General features: G+C 38.9%; 1 protein-coding gene across 2 annotated transcripts in view; it reads right to left on the bottom strand.

Moving 5' to 3' along the window:
• The window catches only part of LOC129732776 (protein bunched, class 2/F/G isoform-like), a 264630-nt gene that overhangs the window by 158126 nt on the left and 87852 nt on the right, over window positions 1–18652 (bottom strand). The window contains exon 4 of one of the 2 annotated variants that reach the window (XM_055694004.1): window positions 7536–8246. The exons of the other annotated variant lie outside the window; for it this stretch is intronic. Within the exon in view, the coding sequence (XP_055549979.1) occupies window positions 7536–8246 (711 nt within the window). The remainder of the gene's footprint in view (window positions 1–7535; window positions 8247–18652) is intronic. 2 annotated transcript variants of the gene reach the window in all.

Genomic DNA, 18652 nt, shown 5'->3' with positions numbered 1-18652 from the left:
AATTCTGCAGCAAACATAACATTCTTTGTTATAGTTGGTTGATAGTACAAAGTTGTAGTCAACAAACAGCTGTTGAATATTATCCAACAATGGATGAATAGAGTACTACAAGGAAGGGTTACTCGGTCATACCGTCCCAACTAAAACACAACCTAAGTTGATATTTTAGGCGCCCATAATCGTTTATCTGAATTGTTCTCCCATATAATGTATATATTTAGGTCAACTTCTTAATTAAGGCCTAGAGTAGATAGAGTTTTATTAGGATTTGATATATTTCTGAAAAACAAATCAATGTCTTGGTGCGACATTGTGTTTGAGACCATGATCTTCTGTTTATTTGACATAGACTTCAAAATCGGCTGTTAGTGCACAGGAAAATTTCTAACAGTCTCCCCTAACCAAGATGCGAATTTACGACAACCGGGTTGTGGGATTTCGTACCTCGAGATCAATTAACCATGTTATTTGGATGACGGCAAAGTGCACTGATGATTATTTTTTTATATTTCAAAAGGTGTAAAACTAGAAGGTGCTTACATCAAATTAGATGAAAAGGATAAATGATTTGGATGAAAAATATACGTGTTTTTCTACGACAAGTAAATACTCTGTGAAAGCATTTTACATTTTTGTGAAAGGAGGTAGACTTTCTAGTTTTGCATTAATTGTTTAATTTAATTTTCGATAACGGGGCTCTGCATGCCATATTGGGTCCTTTGTGAAATCTCCATAACGGTTCCAAACATCGACTACATAACAGCTATGAAGTGATTATTTATGTTAAATTGGCAATACTAGGTCAATGGCATTTCTAAAGTGATAATTTATATTATCGTGAAAACTTAGACCGAAGAGACTCGTTTTTTCTGCACAGAACAGGATAAACAGAAAAAGTATTTTTAGAAGACACTGAAAACAGGCTGTACTTTTGGAATATCTGCTGAGTATATGGTTTCGACTAGAACTAGTTTTTTTTTGTTGGCAAATGGTTGGACACGTGCAAGGATGGTTAAAATCGTATCAGAAAATTATCATGAGAGAATCCTATTGGATTCTGATCACGCATAATACGCGATGTTTTGTATCGTCTCTCGAGAAGAGAACTTGTGTGACAAATAAACTGCCGAAAGAATACTCCGTGAACTTTATAACCTGTTAACTGTATGCGAGTTTATCGTCGCTTGTTCATTCGCTTCTCGATGCTCTCATCGGTTTCAATCGGTAATTCATTATCGTCTCCCGATCCGATCGAGACGTGGAACTAAAATCTTTGGGTTGAATCACCTTGTGAGTGAGAGTGTCTCGATAATCGTAAAATTGTATCGCAAACCAAAAACTCAGAGAGGGAAAAAAACTGCAAGCGTTAGACCAACTAAAAGGCAGCACAAAACAGGGATACAAGATTTACAGAATTGTCTGTGAAATGCAGATTTTCAGAGTCCGTGGCCGATTTTGTTTTTTTCAAATGGCAAATATTTGTTGTTACTTTGTGCATAGCTTGCAAACTTTTTTCGAATCTATTTATATTTGCGGATTTTTTTACAAAATTTGGGCAGGTTTTTGATTGTTTAAAAAAAAAACTTTGATATCGGCCAACATACATCAGCGAACAAACCTTCAATGCAAATCAAACCGACGAACGAAGGAACATTGAGTTGACAATGACAACAGCAAGCAACATTTTGTCAAACGATGAAAAACCAAATTTACTGTCAACACTTGCGACTCAGAAAGAAAGGGGGATAATTGTTCAAGCGATCGCAATCGCTTTTCTTTTCCGATAATTATCGTCTCGCGATTCTTCCCCTTTGTTTTGACACGTGGTTTCTATCAGCGAAGAGTGAATCATCGGTTTGTAGAGCTATTGGAAATTCCATCTCTGAGAGAGAATGAATTATCTCAGCGAATCTCCGAATTGGTTCACTCGGACTGGCATATCGTACGACAAATGTTAGAACCGAGTGAGAGACGAAGTTGACTCGCACGCTGAAAAAGATCGAATGTTTATCGCCGATTTTATCGCCGATCACCATCATTGGACACTTGAGATCCCATTGTGGTCATTCACCTCTGTCCAGCAACTCCTATCCCAACCTCCACGTGGTGCCGACCGGGATACGAGTAACCTTAGCGGAGATTGGGTAACCAACCCCTGGTGGAAACTATGGTCGTATACTGACTGGGAAGGAGGCGTACGCGGCTGTATTCCCATATTAGGGGCGGGGCACACTGTTTCCAAAGCTGCAAAATCGTGCTCGAAATTAGTTTGACCCAAAAAAACAGATTTTAGAGCCATAGTGTCTTCAGGAAAGTTGATCCATTGATTATTCTCCATTTTATAGAAGTTGAAATTTTGTGATTAATCCACTTAACAATGAGAAGCGAATTTTACTTTTTTCATTTTTGCATATAAAAATTCACTTTGTTCGGCAGAGTTGTTGCACATTTTATACGAAACAACTTTGTCAAAGGTACCATACGTCTATCTGCCTTTTGAGATGGACTTTTGTGGAGTTTTCTACAGATTGCCACTAAAAGTCATTTTTGCCAATATAACATTTAGTAGTGATTTTCTACAATTTTTGTTCTACATTGTTGTTTGCTTTCACAAAATAAACAATTTCATCGAAGAAAGTTTATTTTTATCTCTCATATTTATTATTTATTGACGATTTTCATTGAAACAATGCACTAATTTAATAACAAATATCTTTAAAATCTGCAAATATCTGCAGACTAAACCATTTCTATATTTAAGTATAAATGAAACATAATTTAATCCAGATATAGGCATTTGTCTCTCGCTGTCTCCTGTGCTATTTGTAAATAAATAAGTGCATTATTTCATTAAAAATCTTTAATAACTAAACAATACTAAACAATATTGTAGAACATTGAAAAATTTTAGAAAATCACTATGAAAAATTATCTTGAAAAAATTATTTTAAGGGGCATTCTAGAGAAAACTTTACAATAGTTCATTTAAACTAGCAGATACAAGTATAGTATCTTCGACAAAGTTGATTCTTACAAAATGTGCTAAAACTTCACTCAGAAAAGTGGATTTTTATATGCAAAAATGAGAAAAGTAAAACTCATTTCTTACTTCTACGTAGATTAATCACAAATTTCTAAATTCTACAAAATGGAGAATAATTAATAGAACAACTTTACTAAATACACTGCGACTCCAAAACCATTATTTTTTTAGTTAAGAGTGATTAGTGTAAATTAGCGCATTATTCTAGTAAAAATCGTCAACAACTAAAAATATATGTGAGATAAAAATAAACTTTCTTCGGAGATATTGTTTGTTTCATTGTAGCAAACAATTTTATAGAACATTCAAAAATTGTAGAAAATCACTATAAAAAGTTCAATAGCAAAAAAAGATTTTAAGTAGTAATCTATAGAAAACTCCACGAAAATCCATCTAAATAGATAGATAGAAGTATGATGTCTTCCACAAAGTTGTTTCTTTTAAAATTTACTACAATTTTACAGAACAACGTGGATTTTTATATTCCAAAATGAGAAAAATAAAATTAGTTTCTCACTGTTGAGTGGATTAATCATGGAATTGCAACTTCTCTAATCTGGAGAATAATTAATGGAACAACTTTGCTGAAGACGTTACAGCTCTGAAATCAATTTTTGGGTCAAATTAATTTCGATCACGTTTTTGCAGGTTTGGAAACAGTGTGCGGCGTACAACAGCGTCTGACCCGGAGCGGGCGGTTGAATTATGGAATGCTGTATCCCGCCAGCGACACCTTATATGGCAGCCCCATCAGCAGGATGTAGGTATCGCGACCCTGCACGCAAAAGTTGGATGGTGCGAAACCAGTACAAAATTGTGCGTTTTTAGCGCAATTGTTGATGTATTTCGAAACCAGTACAATGATTGCGTGTTGGGCATAACGCAATGAATGCTCTAGCGTTTCTCCAATGTATTTGGAAGCTCCAAACTACTACACCTAAACAGTTTCAACTGGTATCAAGCAGCATTGCAAAGCGAGCGAGAAGCAAAACCATTTTCCTCCTTTCTGCTTGAGGACGAGACATATGCTACGCTTTTCAAGTCTTTTGCACACACGCTTTCGAGATACTTTTTCTTCTTCATGCATTCCTCTGAATAGCAGCAAGCACGCACCGACAGTATGAGTGAGACTAACAACACTGGTATCAAGTATGTTCAGCACGGGTGTCTCGCTCATTTCGTGAAGCAAATAATAATCCATGAGTAGCAGTCACTAATACACTCGACGTGAGAAATAAAGTGTCGGTATATGATACATATTCTGATTGCATTCTATGTCAATGTATTCGCAGTACAACCGTTGCGTTATGCGTTTCACACATTTATTGTGCGATTTCTGTGCAACATTTGTGCGAATCGGGAAGACACAACGATTGTACAAGACTTCAACTTTTGCGTGTGGAAAGGTAGCATACCGAAACCTTTTTGCAACCACGAACAACGAAATTAGAAAAACGGAACGGATCAATCGGCAAAGACCTAGGCTACGAACACGATTGGAAATTGGGTACTAGGAACGTCCGATCTTTTAATGAACCGGCGCGAGCTGGCTTGCTTGCTCGAGAGCTACAGCGGCAGGGAGTCGAAATCGCAGCAAATCAGGAGGTTCGGTGGTCGAATTCCGGAGAAAGGGAATTCCGTGCAGTAGACCAAAGTCAAAGATGAGTTCTATGACAAGCTTGAGCGAATCTACGACGAGTGCACAAAACACGACGTAAGAGTCGTCATCGGAGACGCAAACGCACAGGTTGGGAGGGAGGAATTCTTCCGTTCGGCCATTGGAAGGCATAGCCTCCACTCGTCAACCAATGAAAACGGTCTGAGGCAGATAAACTTTGCCGCGGCCAGGGGAATGGCCATATGTAGCTCTTATTTTCCACTTTTGAATATTCGGAAACACACCTGGAGGCATCCAAATGGAGATGCCTGCTCCCAGATCGATCACGTACTGATTGACGGTCGGCACTTTTCGGATGTTACTGATGTTAGGTCTTTTCGGGGACCAAACATTGACTCTGACCATTATCTCGTCGTTTGTAAGATCCGCGCACGGTTATCGAACGTGCTGAAATCTCGCACAATGAGGACGACGCGTTTCAACACTCAGCGATTAAAAACTGATGGCATGGCAGCAGAGTACGCCAGAGGTCATAAATGGGCTGTGGAGCAGTATCCATGGCGCTATCGAAACGACTGCGAGAGAGGTGATAGGTACCACGCGTGGAAGACAGCGTAAAGGCTGGTTCGATGCCGAATGCCAGAGAGCGACAGATGAGAAGAACCGTGTCAGGAGCCGAATGCTCACTGCGGCTTCGCGTCAGAACAGAGAGAGATACAGGGGGCAAGAGCTGCCGAAAATAGAACCCACCGTCAGAAGAAGTGCGAGTACGAGGAGCAGGTGCTCGGAAGCGCAGGGGACAGCTATGCTCAAAACGACATGCGGAGATTCTATAGAACTGTCAACAGAGTCAGAAGCAGGAATTTCCCTGTGCCGGTCATGTGTCATGACAAGGACGGCAGCCTGCTTACTGATAAACCGACGGTTGCAGCCAGGTTGAAGAAGCATTTTCAGGCGAACGGTGAGGAACCGGATGAGCAGAACAGGAACAGGATGACGATTATGAGTAACGAACAACCTGTGGAGCCACCAACACAGGATGAGGTGAAAAAGGCGATTAGTGAGCTGAAAAACGGCGAGGCCGCTGGGAAGGACGGTATCCAGGCCGAACTACTAAAAGCAGGAGACGAGCGGCTGTACTATGCGGGGGGGTCATCGACTGGATTGTTGCAACTATCGGGGCATTACGTTGCTCGACTCCGCATATAAAGTGATCTCCCGTATCCTGTTCTTCAGATTGAGACCGTTAACGGAATCCTTCGTTGGCGAGTACTGGCTGGTTTTCGACAGGGGCGTCCCACGACGAATCAAATCTTCTCCCTGCGACCCCGGGAGAACAACTTACCGAATCACCATCTGTTTGTGGATTTCGAGGCGGCATACGACTCAGTGAAAAGAAACGGGCTGTGGTAGATCATGCTGGAATACGGTTTCCCGACGAAACCGCTGAGTCGTATGATGCTGGAGGGATCGAAGTCATGCGTGCGGATAGCTGGCGAGACATCAGCCGCGTTCGTAACGTTGGATAGACTGAAGCAGGTGGATGCGCTCTCTAACTTACTATTCAACATCGCCCTTGAAGGTGCAGTAGGAGAACAAACGTGGAAAGAAACGGTACGATCATCACGTAATCTCACATGCTTCTTGGTTTTGCGGACGACATCGATATCATCGGTATCAACCGTAGAGTCGTGGAGGAGGCCTTCGTACCTTTTAAGAGGGAAGCAGCGCGATTGGGATTTGTCATTAACTCTGCCAAAACGAAGTACATGGTAGCTGGCAGGGAGCGTGGGAGTTCCCGTGGTGTTGGTGAGATAGATGGAGAACGATTTGAAGTGGTTGACGAATTCGTTTATCTTGGTACGCTTGTGACATGTGACAACGTTATGAGCCGTGTAGCCGTGAACAAACGACGACTTGCAGCTGCGATCAGCGCTTTCTACGGACTACTTAACCAGCTAAGGTCCCGTAGTTTGCAAACTCGCTCAAAACTAGCGCTGTGTAGGACACTGATACTCCCGGACATGAAGCATGGACGCTAAAGGAAGCTGATCGACGAGTTTTTTCGAGGTAGGATGTTTGTCTAACAAGCGGGTAGTCGTATATTCGAATCCCGGTCTAAGAGAGACTGTCAGTTAGGTTTTAATGTAGAATTGTTGAATAAAATTACAAAGTTTCTATAGTATTTACACTCACAATTTTCATTTGATTGTCGAGTTGACGCAGACTCCATCTATAATGTCTTTACGATCCTATAAATATTCATAATCTGTGCTCGAAGATAGTTTGGAGAGATTCTAACCTATGTACATATATATTTGACTACAATCTGCTTTCAAAAACAGTGCAATCGCCGCAAGAAAAGTCAAGTGACTCAAAAACCAACTTGGCGCTCTGTTTGTATATACATATCTAAGTGATTTTTAAATGTCGTTGAAGGACAACGAACGAACCGAAAATCAGAACTTAGATTTGATCTAATCTACTTTTGTGACGGGATAGCTACAGACTACAAAAATGTGATTACTCTATCAGTTTTGTTCTTTTAATCATTAATATAGTACAGCTATAAACTTAATGTTAGTAACGGCATGGGACTTTGGAAACAAACGCTAACAGTTTATCGGTAACCTGTAAACAGGGAAACTCTGGTTAGAACTGGTTAGAACTTAAGCTTAAAAAAACCCTTATCATCTGTTCTCTGAAGCAGAACAAAGTGATAATTGAATAAAAAAAAACCAAAACCAAATTCTCAGAGCAACAATTCTGCTTAGATAAATAAAATCAAAAACAAAACGACAAACTGCTTGAATATCATCGAAAAACGCTGGAAAATCACAAAATAAACAAAATAGAAAAGCTTCGGGTTCCAACCTTGAGTGCTCGCCTCCGGCCGCTGGCAGGAACGACGGGGACGGAGCCCGGCTGACTCGGGTACTGCACGGTATGCTAACGGAGTGGCCAATCGCACTCAAGTGCTTTGGCGGCGATTCGTAGTGGAACATCTGTGAGGCCGGACTAGACCGTCCCGAACCCGGATGTGACTGGTAGCCGTGGTAGTGATGTGGCAGTTCCGATTCTATGTGGATGTTGACCATACTGCCGGTATTGCTGAGGTTACCCGTGGAACCCCGTAGCAAACCACCGGCACCCAGTTCCTCGCGGATCAAATCTTGAACACATTTGTGCGGGTATTGTACAGTGCAGGTGGCGATACTGTGGCTGCCGCTGTTATTATTTACGAAGTTACAGGCAGTCCTACAGAAAGGATCCGTCTGCTGCTCTGTTGACGGTGAGAAAGGATTTGACGCCGAAACGTGGGGGTTTCCGATTGACGAAGGCCGCATCAAGTTTCGAATGGATTTGCCAAGAGCAATATCGGTATATATGTTGTTTTTGGAACTAACACTACTGGTACTACAACTACTGTTTTGGAGTTTAGTCCGATCGACTGGATTGTTTTGTTGTAGCTCCTGCTGGAGGTAACCGGTTGACGAATCGGGTGGCAAATATGGGACGCTGCGGCCGTAGTCGGGGAGGTCCAGTCCAGCCCCGTCACCCATTACAGGCCATATCCGATTGTAGCTGGACAATAGAAAGGGGTTAAAAATTGAACAATCAATTTCAACGGAATCGCACTGAGTTCAATCGGTTGGCTAAAGCTATTTCGAACATTGGGTTAACGAAAAACAACAGAAAGTAGAAAACATATGTCGAACGTTAACAGAATGAAACGAAGCCAATTTGCCTTCTCCGCCCTCTCACCTGGACACGACACGTGTTTCGTTTTTTTTTTGTTTTTTTTTGCGCTCTGTTCCCTCAACCATTATCTCACTTTATAGCTTGAAAGTCATATTTTACTTGTAAGTAACTTTCACCGGCCGTGAATTGCGTATGGTTATTTCCTTGTATAAATCCTAATTGCGCGTTAAATGTAACGTTTACTGAATTATTACTCCTCTTCATTTGGCAGTAGTGTTACAATCTGTCTAAGATTCTTCACTGAAACTTAGCATCGATTTGTTCAAGGTTACAATGGTAAAGCATTGAGAAAAGCTACAATACATTGGTTAAACCGAATAATGGTTTTCACTTATCGCAACTAGATTTTTGCCTCTGGTTTAGACTAACAAGCAACAACGTGTGTATGTTACAGCAAAGCGAACGATACTTGGACGAACAGAACGAAACAGAAAATTTAGTAAAAATTAAAAAAACGGCAACCGAATAACAATTAAATTCGAAGGATAAGAAGGTGGAGTGTAAGCCTTGTTGAGCTCCGTATCAGTAGTGGCATCCGCAGCACAAGTAGCAGGCAGGAGGAGCAGTGATATGATCATGAGTTTGAATTAACGATTGAGTGTGTGGTTGATGTTTGAGTTATGTTATGCTTGTTTGATTATTGTTTAGAGCATGCTGTATGGTATATTTTCACAACGTATGTACTGCACAAATGTGGCTTCCATTGGAATGGCCGAACGAGCAAGGTTATTGCAAAAAAAATATTAGCAAGTTTGTATTTTTTTCGTCTCCTGATGATAAACCACAAAAGAGCTGTCCACTGAACTGATGAAAAATCACTTAATAAGTTCGTCACGGATTTTTTCCAATGTATTTATAAACCAATTGTGTATGGAATGTCTAGAAAGGTACTTTATGGCTAATTGTTCAGAGTGCATTTAAAAAACATTCAGTTTCGTAGGTGAAACCTCGTGAAAGAATCCATTCATGAACCCAATTTGGTTTCTTAACCAATAAAACGCAATATGCCTATCAGAAAACATTCCACTTCCCAATCAAGCGGAAGATAAAGGAAACGAGATTTGTTATTCACCGTTGGCCCTGAGCGCATACACAAATGTTTGCACGCACTTTTAAGTCGGTCTTTGCGTGCAATCAATACTGTGAGATCATTACTTATTTTTGTTATTGTTGGAAATCCATATCTCAGCTGTGTGACGGATCTCTTCATAGGCCGTGGTTGAGATCACATGCTTGGCATTTGTTTACACAATTACACACATTACCCCATCGTTCGATCCTGTTCGCGCGCGTGCGGTCTTTTTTTTCTAGGGTAAACAGCAGAATTTAGGCTGATTTTTGTTTTGAAATCAGCAAACCATGGACGATTGAGCAGAATCATTTCAAATCGCCTGGAAATACGCGAAAATTTAATCAACCATTTTTGATTTGAATGAAACTTTGCACACGTATTTGGCTTAGCAAACTGAGCATTTTTCACAGGTGCAGAGATTTTTCACACCCATGAGTTACATTCTAAAAGGGCGTATGCCTTTTGGCAGAGGTTTTATTCGAAGCATTGTAGCCCAGAAACCGTTGGTTGTATAGAAAAACTGTCTGAGAATGAGTTGTAGGGAATTAAAAATGCACCATAAAAAAATGTACACCGTACAAAAAAAAATTTTTTTTGACCAAAAAAAATTAAAAATAAACATTCAATTTCAATTTAAAAAAAAAAGAGTTGAATTTTTTTTAAAGAAACTTGACGTTAATACGCAACTTTTAAAAAAAAGTCCAGGATGGAGAAATGAAAAATAAATTTTTTATGGTAGATTATTTTTTTTATGAAAATTCTAATTCAAACATTTTTCAAAAAATTTGTATTCTGATGATTTTAAAAGATGCAGAGAGTCATTTTAAATCAAAAAGCTCTTGGTAGTAAACATTCTAAAGGCATTGGTTTTCGAGTTTTTTCTAATTTAAGCTCGAAAAATTATAATTATTTGAGAAAATACACGTTTTTCTTAATTTGTCCATGGTTCTCCAGCAAAAACCATACGTTCATTGGAATGCTTGATCAAAAATATACAATTCATTCTTTGACAACAAAACGATTGGGCGAACGGTTCTCAAGAAAAGAGTTAAATGTTTTAAGTGATATAAATATATGTAAGAATCAAATATTTATTTTCGAGTTTTATTATCTTAAGAACATATTTTTTCATGACATAGATACTTTACAGAACTAGCTTCACCTTATATTTCATATACATCATAAGTAAATGATTTGTCATCTTTTGGAAACAGCTTCGTTTGTATCTTATTTTCTGAAATCGAAACACAAGAGTAATACTTTTGTGTGGCAGCTGTTATTATAGATTTTTGAAAATATTGCTCCATTCTGTTACTCCTTATTCATATTCTTCATATTATACCCAACTAAATGACATTTTTGATGAATTTTTATTACTTTTCTGATTAGACCAATCATACAATTCTTTTGCGCTTGTAATGGGATGTTCATGTTCTTTAGCTAAACTTGCATTTCCTGCCATTCGTTTTAATATGCCACCAATAACATCGCATGGGCCTTTAACATGAGAAGTCGCAAAAAAATGCCATTCTGCATCGACGTTATATTTTGTTTTGCACTTGCAAAGTTTTTTCTATTTTTATATTGTGAGGCAGCTCCATCAGACATTAATATCGCTTTTTTCAACTCTATTGTTGTTTTTAAAAAACTCATTAATTTGGCAATGAACACCTGAACCGCAACAGTATCATGATGGAGTACTTCCGATATTATGATGAAGCTGGTATTCTTAAGTGTTCCAGATTCTGAATAGTAAACAACGAAGGGATGAATGGTGGCTTGACTATCATTCAAATAACTAAACGAATCACAAATTGATAAAGACGTATTAAAATGAGCTTGACTGTTCAATGTTTTTAATTTTGCAATAACGTTTTCGTTTAATTTGCGTAAGCTTGATGAGCAGCGATGACCAGGAAAGGGTCTACAGCATTTGGGCCTGGTGTATTCCCTTTTCACTTTATTCATCTTCACAAAATGCAAACTGTTACTAACACATCTGGAGTAGTGCAATCGTTTTTATATACGAAAACAGAGATTATAAGTAACCCAGTAGTTATTGGTTGCGTACTTTAAAAATAGTTAGTATTAGTAAACAAGTAGGTAGTGTTGCACGACAAACATATTTTTTTATAAAACATTCGGCAAGGGGGAACGTGTAGGTAGGCTAAGTGTTAACGCTTGAGTTATTTATCCAATCGTTTTGTTGTCAAAGAATGAATTGTATATTTTTAATCAAGCATTCCAATAAACGTAAGGTTTTTGCTGGAGAACCATGGACAAATTAAGAAAAACGTGTATTTTCCGAAATATAATTAATTTGACGAGCTTAAATTTAAAATAACTCGAAAACCAATGCGTTTAGAATGTTTACTACCAAAGGCTTTTTGATTCGAAATGACTCTCTGCATCTTTTAAAATCATCAGAATACAAATATTTTGAAAAATGTTTGAATTAGAATTTTCATAAAAAAATTAATCTACCATAAAAAAAATATTTTTCATTTCTCCATCCTGGACTTTTTTTTAAAAGTTGCGTATTAACGTCAAGTTTCTTTAAAAAAAATAAGAAAAAATTCAACTCTTTTTTTTTTAAATTGAAATTTAATGTTTATTTTTAATTTTTTTTGGTCAAAAAAAAATTTTTTTTGTACAGTGTATATTTTTTTTATGGTGCATTTTTAATTCCCTACAACTGTTCAATGTTTTTTCATTCTCAGACAGTTTTTCTATACAACCTACGGTTTCTGGGCTACAATGCTTCGAATAAAACCTATGCCAAAAGGCATACGTCATTTTAGAATGTAACTCATGGGTGTAAAAAATCGCTCCATCTGTGGAAAATGCTCAGTTTGCTAAGCCAAATACGTGTGCAAAGTTTCATTCAAATAAAAAATGGTCGATATTCGACCATCGGTGATTTGGTGCGATCTTGCTCGATCGCAATGTTTTGAATGATTCAGCTTTTTTCATTTGTAAGTTGTTTGTAGTTTACTTGTTGACAGAAAAAATGGACTTCGGAGGATAAAATATTTGTTATTACGGTAAGTTTTCTTAAAGGCCACAAAACAAAATTATGCGTGCATAAAATGCGTGCATGTGAAGATATATAGTTTGTGCAAATCGAATTTAAAATTATTCAGAATGAAGTGCATACATAGAATTTTTCCATTATTTGAACATCGTGCAGTTCAGAATCAAAATGTAATTGTATAGGTCATTTACTTTCTGCAAAACTGTGGTACTTTGAGTAACAATATCAGGAATACAATCGAAAACTTTTATTTCTACCGATCGAAAGTGACGTAGGAGTTATAGAACTTATTGTTTTCGTTCATAGTTCACAGTAAATTTACTTATGAACGACAAAGGATGGGGCCAAATAATGTCCACCGTGTCCCAGAGCGAGTTAGATAAAGCATTCAGGCTTCAAAATTACTACTTCATCGTAACCGTTCGAAGATATAATTTTTGTCACCTATATGATCTATAACCCAGTATTTCCCGAGCTATTCGTATTCGAACATACGAGGTTTTCTAGATAGTATCGTTCTTCGAGAATAAGATATTCAGGTGTTCGGGGAAGCACTATGAGGAGCAGTCGACGAAAACAGGATGTAATCTAAGATGACGGTCAAGTTATAGATCTGCCAACTATGGACACTGTGTGAAGCTTTAATTTTCGTGGAGAACAGTTTACAACAAACTAAATGTTTTTCTGCGACGGATCCTCGATTAGTTTTGAAAGGTAAACTAACGGACACATACTCTTTTCAACTTCAAGGCAGTGTCCGATTTAGTTAAGCGCAACGAGACGTGGGTAATTCACAATATGCGCCAGGATAGGACAGTTGTGACGTTGGACGGGTTAACTTTTCTACATTGCCCCGAGTAAGGCCAACGAAGAAGGCTCAGCGGTGAAGATGTACAGGGTGTTCAATAAGATCGAGTACAACTTCTCATCGTTGTGTACCATGTGCATTCTGTGTATTAAGATTGTTGTCAGTTCTAGCCTCTTATTTCCTAGACAAGTAGCGTACCTCGAGACCAATTGGGACGCTATAGACTGTTCCGAAAATTTTAAATACATCTTCTTTCTAGAATAAAACAAAAAATACAGGATTTGTCGGGTCATTTTGTTCTGAAATATAGATAATAAGTGTTTTCTTTCCAGTTTCAATTCAAGTTGGGATTATTTTTCGTAGGATACGCGAGTTCTCTAACTTTTCTCTTAACACTACTCATAAGCTTTTGCACAGTGTGTTCTTCGACCATTTTTACCACTTTAAGCCAATATTTTTGAAATTTTTCAACATTGTCCGCTAGTTTAACATATTTCCTCAGTTTTACCGTGGTCAAAGCCCAAAAGTTTCAATAGGGCGAATTTCAGGGCAGTTTGGAGGATTCATCTCCTTTGGGACACATGTGACATTATTTGTTTTATACCACCCTAGTGCATCCTTAGAGTAATGGCAGGAAGCAAGATCGGGCCAAAAGATTGGAGGATTGTTATGCTGCTTAACCATGGATAACAACCTTTTCTGCAAACACTCTTTCACGTAATTTTTACCATTCATTGTGTCATTCGTAATGAATGAACGAGATATTTTCCCACATTCACGAATGGCCTGCCAAACCATTACCTTCTTGCCGAATTTTTCGGTGTAAATGGCTTTCAATGGTCCAGGGACATCCTTTCCCTTCGGTGATGTATAAAATTGCGATCCTGGCAGAATCTTATAGTCCAGTTATATGTAGGTTTCGTCATCCATGATAACACACCCCATTTTTTTGGTCAGAAGTTTGTCATAAAGCTTCCGAGCTCTCGGTTTCACAGATTCAGCTTGTTTTGGATTTCGTTTTGGCTGCTTCTGCTTCCGACGGGTCTGCAGACCCATTCTTCCCTTGGCACGCATAACGTTACTCGCCGAGGTTCCAAGCTTTCTCGCCACATCTCGTACTGATACTGAAGGATGTCGCTTGTAGTATTCCTTAACCTTTTTGTCCATTGTGGGATCAACAGGCCCGGGTTTTCTACCACGTCTTGGGGCATTAGTAAATATGCACTCTTCACAATACTTCCGCAATGCGGTTTGAACTGCTCCGACATTTATACCTTCTTCTCTGGCAAATTTTCTTATAGAAAGACCACTCACGGTGCCCCATTTGTGCACAATTCGCTTTCTTTGTTCGGGAGAAAGGCCACGCATTTTCAAAATTTCGCACTAAATGTTAGAAAAAATGACAGCATCTGTTTCTTTTGGATGTAAACAACAGGACGCAGCCAACGTTTGGTTGAATACTGCACGTTATTTGGAATGACGGTTGATCGTAAGTGTATTTATAATTATCGGAACGGTCTATAATATTGTAACACATTGAATTACAAATGAGTAAAATCAGTTGGGTTATTCCATCTCAAGTGTGCATTGTCATGTTAACGACCTTTTCAAATTTGATTTACTCATCGGGAAAGCGTTCATATAAGGTCACTATGCAAAATTCCCAACTTTGTTGTCGATTGGACTAGTGTTGCCAGATATGCTTTTCTACATTTGAAAAGTTACACTGCATTTTTTGGCGAATGAGTATATTTTGATTTCGAGTTTAATTATTTCATCGTTTACCCGAGAAAATTTTACAAGAAAATAATTTTCGGCCCAAAGTATTATTAACAAAACTCGAATTACAGCATTTTAAAGAAATAAAGCCAAATATGATTCTAATGTAATTTCTATTCTTATTTCACTAATATCTCTGTTTTGATTATGAACGCATTTTTTGTTAAAAATCTCTTTTTTGTGTAAGTGTTGTTGGATAGATTATTTTTGTATTTGAAAACTAAATTTTCTTTCCATGATAAATGTAACCATTTCTATTTCAAATTTGATTATTTCCTCGTGTTTCCCTGAAAATTTTTAAAAATTTTTAAAATTGGTTCATTGTTGAGAAGCTTGGCTATAGAAGTGGCTTGCTGAATCAGAATCTTCTGACGACCCTCCAGTGTATCCAAATCCAACAATTGACACTGATTCTCGTAGTGAGGAAGATTATTGGGTTGAACACGTTATATTTTGTCTTTCCAGTACAGCAAATCAGCGTTTCAGAGCGAGCGAGAAGCAAAACATTTCTGCTTGAGAACGAGACATATGCTACGCTTCTCAAGTCTATTGCACACACGCTTTAGAGGTACTCTTTATTTTTCATGCATCCCCTGAGTAGCAACAAGCGCGCACCGACACACAAAAACTCTTTTGTATTGCTACTTAAAAGAAAACTGCCGACACCCGCATAACTGTCCCATACTGATTTTGGTCACTTTTGAGTTATCATCGGGAATCGACTTAATTGCTATCATATTTTCTGGAAAAAAATTAAAATTGATCCTTTTGAATGGAAAAACATGGAAAAATACCAAGTTGTTCTGTCCCATATTGAAAGTACCCGCATTACAGTCCCACTGCATAGTGGTACAAACTGCAAACATATAATTTTGCTCCAGGATTATTTTAGACATATAGAAGTATGTCATTTAATTAACTAGACTAATGTTGTTTTTCTGTAGTAGAATCTACGTTGCCAATGATACTGTCGGTTGCTGGTTGAATTTATATGTGATGGGACAAAATATGCGAGTACTTTTGAAATGTACCCGCATATTTTGTCCCGTTTTGTCTTTTTTTTTTCAAGTTATATAACGTAAAACCAATTCCATCACATGCTTTTTGTTCTCAACGATAAACTAGTGGTGCCATGGAACTGTTATGATTATTGGTTCTGGATGTAATTGCTGGAAATCCGAAAATCCACGGATAATATTAAATCGCCGTTTCCTCAACATGTTGTTTTTCATTATGGGACAGTTATCCGAGTACCGGTAGAAAAGAACTGTAAAAGATTACGCGAGTTCCTGCTTGCTTGCATAGGAGTGCTCGACTAGGAGGAGTGCTTGAAAAACTATGCTCGAAAACGAAAATGCTTTCTCCCCGTTTTTGCTTCATGCACCGACAGCCAATAGTGGGGCAACGTGTAGGGTATCGGACTGCTTTGGTAAGTGTCAACAATCAGCAGTCTAATGCAAAACCAGCCGAAGCAAACCGCTGCCGAAGTAGTCCGATACCCTATTATTTTTTTGTCCCTCTACAACCATCGCGACGCGAAGCATCATGAGACAATTGTCTTCGGCTGGTCGTTCTCGCGAGTTGGGGAGTAGGTACACACGAGTACACACGAGGAGAGTAGACAGGCAGCGTCGCCAAAACTATTTCGTTAAAATCCGTAGATTCTACGAACTAGACTAACAACACTGCAGGAAATGAGGATTCCAGATGATGGCATTTTTCAGGATTGGTCGAACTAATGCGCAGCGCAGTATAATGCCTTTAAACAGTGTGGATCTGTCAAATCTTGAACAATTTTTGTTGTAAAACCTAGTTTTTTTAAAGCTTTGAAGGTGATAGCGCTATATTGTTGGGCAATCGAAAGAAATGGGGAATGTTATAACCACACCCAACAGTGTTTGCATACAGTGACAGTCCTGGACAGGCTTCACAACAAGGTCGGCATATACCAATACGCACCCGACACCGAGCAGCTTGGCGATGTCGTTGGAGTACAAGGAAAACAGCAAAGGACCTAGATTACTACCTTGAGGGACTCCGGAACTGTTACTATGCACGTGAAACTGTGGAATCCAGTTTTACGAACAAAGTGTGCCTGAAAGATACGAGCTTAGCCACGAAGGCTTTCTCTCAGAAACACCGACTTTAGTGAGCTTATGCAAAAGTATTGGATGATCTACTGTGTTAAAAGCGCCTTAATATCTGTATACACAGCGCCAGTTTGTGATCCAGCTTCTATCTGTAAAATACAGGTTCTTTTCAATTCGATCAAGTTAGTTGACACAGAACGACCCGGCATAAGCCCATGCTGATCGACTGAAATATAGTTTCTGGTGCTGTTCAGAATTACACTGCGGACGATAATTTCAGAAAGCTTACAGTGAGGGGCAAAATAGAGTGCCCACTTTTTTTTTTCATTTCTTTCATTTTTCTGGTTCAAATTGAACGAAAACACATCGTAATCATTCCTAAAATCTCTCTCATAATGTTCTTTTTTAATATTTTTAATTTTGTTCTGACAAAAAAAAAAGTTTTTCTTATAGAACAAAACAGTTATTATTCCCAAAAAAAAAAAAAACAGTGACAAAATAAAGTGCCCACTCTGAAAATCGATAAAATTTCGATAAGTTTCCATCGTGAGACCCCTTGATTTTGTTTTTTTTGAGTATTTTGACGTTTCACAAACAACTGGCTTGGCTCTAAAGCAGTTGTAATCGTGTCTGCCTTCGAAAAAGTTGTAAAATATGGAGAACGTAGTAATTTCCCGTACGATCCCGTTGTGCATCCGGAAACTGGTTGTTGGCGATGTCAATAACGGCCAATCGCACCGGGAAGTGGCCAAGCACTACAAAATCAGCAAGGCAGCGGTCGGAAAAATCTTGAAGAAGATGAAAACGTTCGGATCGGTGGTGGATCGCCCAGGAAGAAAACGAAAACGCAAGACAGATGCCAGAACGGACAAGAAAATCATTCGTGAGGTAAAGAAAAACTCAAAAGTTACGATTCGGCAGATACAGGAAAAGCTCCAACTATCGGTTTCGCGTCGTACTGTCCGTCACCGCATCCAAGCGCAGGGGTTCCGAAGCAAGATGGCAGTGAGAAGGCCTTTCATCAGCAAGGCGAATAAGGCTAAGCGTCTCAAGTTCGCCAAGGAGCACGCCAATTAGCCGCTGCAATACTGGAAAAATGTGTTGTGGACCGACGAATCCAAATTCGAGCTGTTCAATCGGAAGAAGCGGGACCGTGTGTGGCGCAAATCGGCTGAGGAGTTCCAAGACCGCCATATTCAAGGAACTGTCAAGCACGGAGGAGGCAACGTGATGGTGTGGGGGTGCTTTTCTTGGGGTGGGGTGGGCAGTTTGGTGAAAATAGACGGAATCATGACAGCTGAGTCGTATTGCAATATCCTGCGGGAAAATCTCGAGGTATCTCTCATCAAGACGGGCCTCGAGGAGCGTTTCGTTTTCCAGCAGGATAACGATCCGAAGCATACGGCCAAACTGACGAAGTCATTTTTTCGTTCCTGTCGCATCCCA

Source organism: Wyeomyia smithii, chromosome 3 (genome assembly GCF_029784165.1).
Source record: "Wyeomyia smithii strain HCP4-BCI-WySm-NY-G18 chromosome 3, ASM2978416v1, whole genome shotgun sequence".
Taxonomy (NCBI): domain Eukaryota; kingdom Metazoa; phylum Arthropoda; class Insecta; order Diptera; family Culicidae; genus Wyeomyia; species Wyeomyia smithii.
The sequence above is the reverse complement of the archived record's forward strand: the minus strand, read 5'-3'. Positions and strand labels throughout refer to the sequence as shown.